At 58.3% G+C, this 2,790-nt stretch overlaps 1 protein-coding gene across 1 annotated transcript; it reads left to right on the forward strand.

The window, feature by feature from the left end:
• Nucleotides 1-1,791: 1,791 nt before the first annotated feature.
• On the forward strand, nt 1,792-2,451 carry CHC_T00000934001 (hypothetical protein). The gene is made up of 2 exons (XM_005718162.1): nt 1,792-2,147; nt 2,223-2,451. The coding sequence occupies exons 1-2, from the start codon at nt 1,792-1,794 to the stop codon at nt 2,449-2,451; spliced, it is 585 nt and encodes a 194-aa protein (XP_005718219.1).
• The last annotated feature ends 339 nt before the right edge of the window (nt 2,452-2,790 follow it).

The following is a 2,790-nucleotide window of genomic DNA, read 5'->3' on the forward strand; positions in this document are numbered from 1 at the left end:
ATCGCGTTCGTTCCATCGAAATTGCGCATCGTGGGACGAATCCCACGACAACGCTGCACATACTTCGCGATTCGCCCCGCGTCCCCTGACGTGACGAGGGTCGAGACGTTGTCCAGGCGATACATCCTGTAATTAGCTACGGAGCTAAATTCCTGTATCATCGTGTGGACCGCCTCGACCCCGGGGGCCGCGGGGCCCAATGTGCCAAATGGGGTCACCGGTAGCGTACGGACGTCTACCGGGCCCCAACGCGTAGTGAGATCCTGGGGCTGATAGCCGCCCCACCGGGGATCAAAAGCGAGAATCGGTTCTCTCGATCCCCGGGTGGTATCCCCGCGTCTAGTCTCGTCCGCGTAAGGTACGCGAACCGTCTGCCGCATGTCTCCGGCGACATGCGGCAGGGCTTGGGTTTCGGACGCGAAAGTTGCGTCCATCCTTGTTCGATCTCCGCGTGCGGGCCGACTGGTGTCACCACCAGCCGGCTCCACATCTTGAGCGCCGGACGCGTTCGGAGGTACAGTACCACCGGGCCCTAACGGTGGGGCTCCGGGTGACGTCGCCGTCGGGGTACGTTCCATCTGACGAACAAGTCGGCGTGTAGAATTTAACTGCGCCGTCACATGGGCAAACGCGCGCATCTGCTCCGCGGAAGGAAAAGGTCTCGCGTCAGTACGTCCCGCAGGGGCCGTCCTCTCGGGGCGGCCTTCCCCGAACTCGTCGGGGGAGTCGAGACGCGATTCCTCGACGAGCACCAGTCGACTCTGCAGTTGATCGACTAGTGCTCGGAGGTTATCCAGAGACTGGGAGACGCGTTCGAACCTCCCTTCGCGAAGGGATCGTAGTTCTTCCATGCAACGCGAATATACCGCGTCGGTTACGTCGATTCGAAGCGCGGTCCGGACCTCCTCAATACACGTCGCGATCCGGTCATACATCGCGCGTGCGCGGCCTTCTGATAATTCAGGCGACGGTTCGCGGTCACTGAGACCTGCGCCACCGCCGCCGAATGGGACGCGGAGCGCGGCTGACTCGGAGGTGCGGAACGCGGTTGACTCCATATTCGCTGGCTCGGATTGAATTGAGGGGGCGGATCCTTCTTCCATTTCGACGCGTGCGGACGCGGACTGGAACGATAGTCTTCTTGCGATAATCGTGTGGCCTTCTAGGTCGGGAGACCAATGTAGCATAAACCCCCGGTCGCGTTGGGGGTTTAGCTGTGGTTCTTCGAAGACCTGTGTACGCGAGAGAGGACAAAAACACACACCAGAAAAGAACGCGGGCGGTGGTAGCGTGGTAGAGCGGTGGGGAGCGGACGCGAACACAGTACGCAGTAGAGCGGTTCGACGCGCTCGACGCCCCGGGGCAGCGCTAGTTAGCGTTCTAGCACCGACGGGCGGAGGCGGATCCAGCTCGCGCACGTACGTTCGCGACCGCTACCCGCGTTAGTTTCTAGTTAACGCGCTCGCGTTAAGAGAACGCGTTTAGAATAAGCGGACGGGGTTAAACCTGCGGTGGAGGATCTGGTACCAAGCCCGTGCTTGTCCTTGTCCTCCCTCCGCCGCCGGCCGCCCTGTCATTTAATATACAAGTAAATAATCTATCATAACATATACTACAGTATCTAGGTAGCGCCTTACACGGTAAGCTCGCGCGCCTTACTCCGGATCGTCACGCTGTACACGTGCACACCGAGCAGCAAGCGCGTACTTACAGGCGCGGGTGTGCGCGCTGTAGTGCATTTTGCGGGAGTACAGTAGTCACCCTGCGCGTTCGAATAACGTCCTCGCGATTATGCTACAGGATCAAGGCCGCGATGACCAGCCAGAAGAACGGTCGGCAGGGCTCTCCGCGTCGGCATCTACGAAGCCGCAACGCAGGATTGAGCCGCCACCGCCGGACGTGGAGGAACTCGACCTGAGCCACGTGCCGGACCGGCTGCGCGAGCGGTTCCGTCGGATGTCGAAGAAGTATTCAAGGGTGTGGGATGGGACGCTTGGTGAAATTTATACCACAGTCCATCGGATCGAGTTGATCCCCGAGACTCGTCCCATCGCAAAAGCTCCGTACCGGGCAGGACCTAAAGTCTGCGAGATTGAAGATGCAGAAGTACAGAAGATGTTAGAGGCAGGAGTGATAGAACCAGCGCAGTCAGAATGGGCGTCGCCCGTGTTGCTGGTGCCCAAGCCGGATGGATCAATGCGCTTTTGCGTAGAATACCGCAGGTTGAAAGCAGTAACGGTGAAGGACACGTACCCTTTACCGCGCATGGATGAGTGTCGGGACTCGCTTGGTGACACCAAAGTTTTCTCCGCGTTGGACGCGATCTCGGGATATTGGCAGATGCCTATCCCTGAGTGCGACCGCGACAAGACCGCATTTTCGTGTCACTCAGGTCTGTATCGCTTCTCGAGAATGCCCTTCGGGCTAACCAACGCGCCAGCGACGTTCTAAAGAGCAATGGATATCCTGCTCTCTCCGTTCCGTTGGAAATGCTGTTTGGTGTATCTGGATGACATGATAATTTTTAGCAAGTCGTGGGAGGAGCACATTGTGCACGTGGATGAAATACTTTCTGTATTGGAGAAGGCAGGTGTGAAGCTCAAGCTGCGCCAGTGCGAATTTTTCGTCGAAAAGATCAAGTACCTGGGCCATGTCGTTCGGCCAGGTACATTGGAGGTTGATGCTGCTCGCATCGCGGCGTTGGAACAAGTGAGGTACCCTCAACGCAGACCCAGCTCAGAAACCTCTTGGGGCTTCGTAATGTGTACCGTCGGTTTGTCCCACATTACG

This window comes from Chondrus crispus, genomic scaffold (genome assembly GCF_000350225.1).
Source record: "Chondrus crispus Stackhouse genomic scaffold, scaffold_375, whole genome shotgun sequence".
NCBI lineage: Eukaryota > Rhodophyta > Florideophyceae > Gigartinales > Gigartinaceae > Chondrus > Chondrus crispus.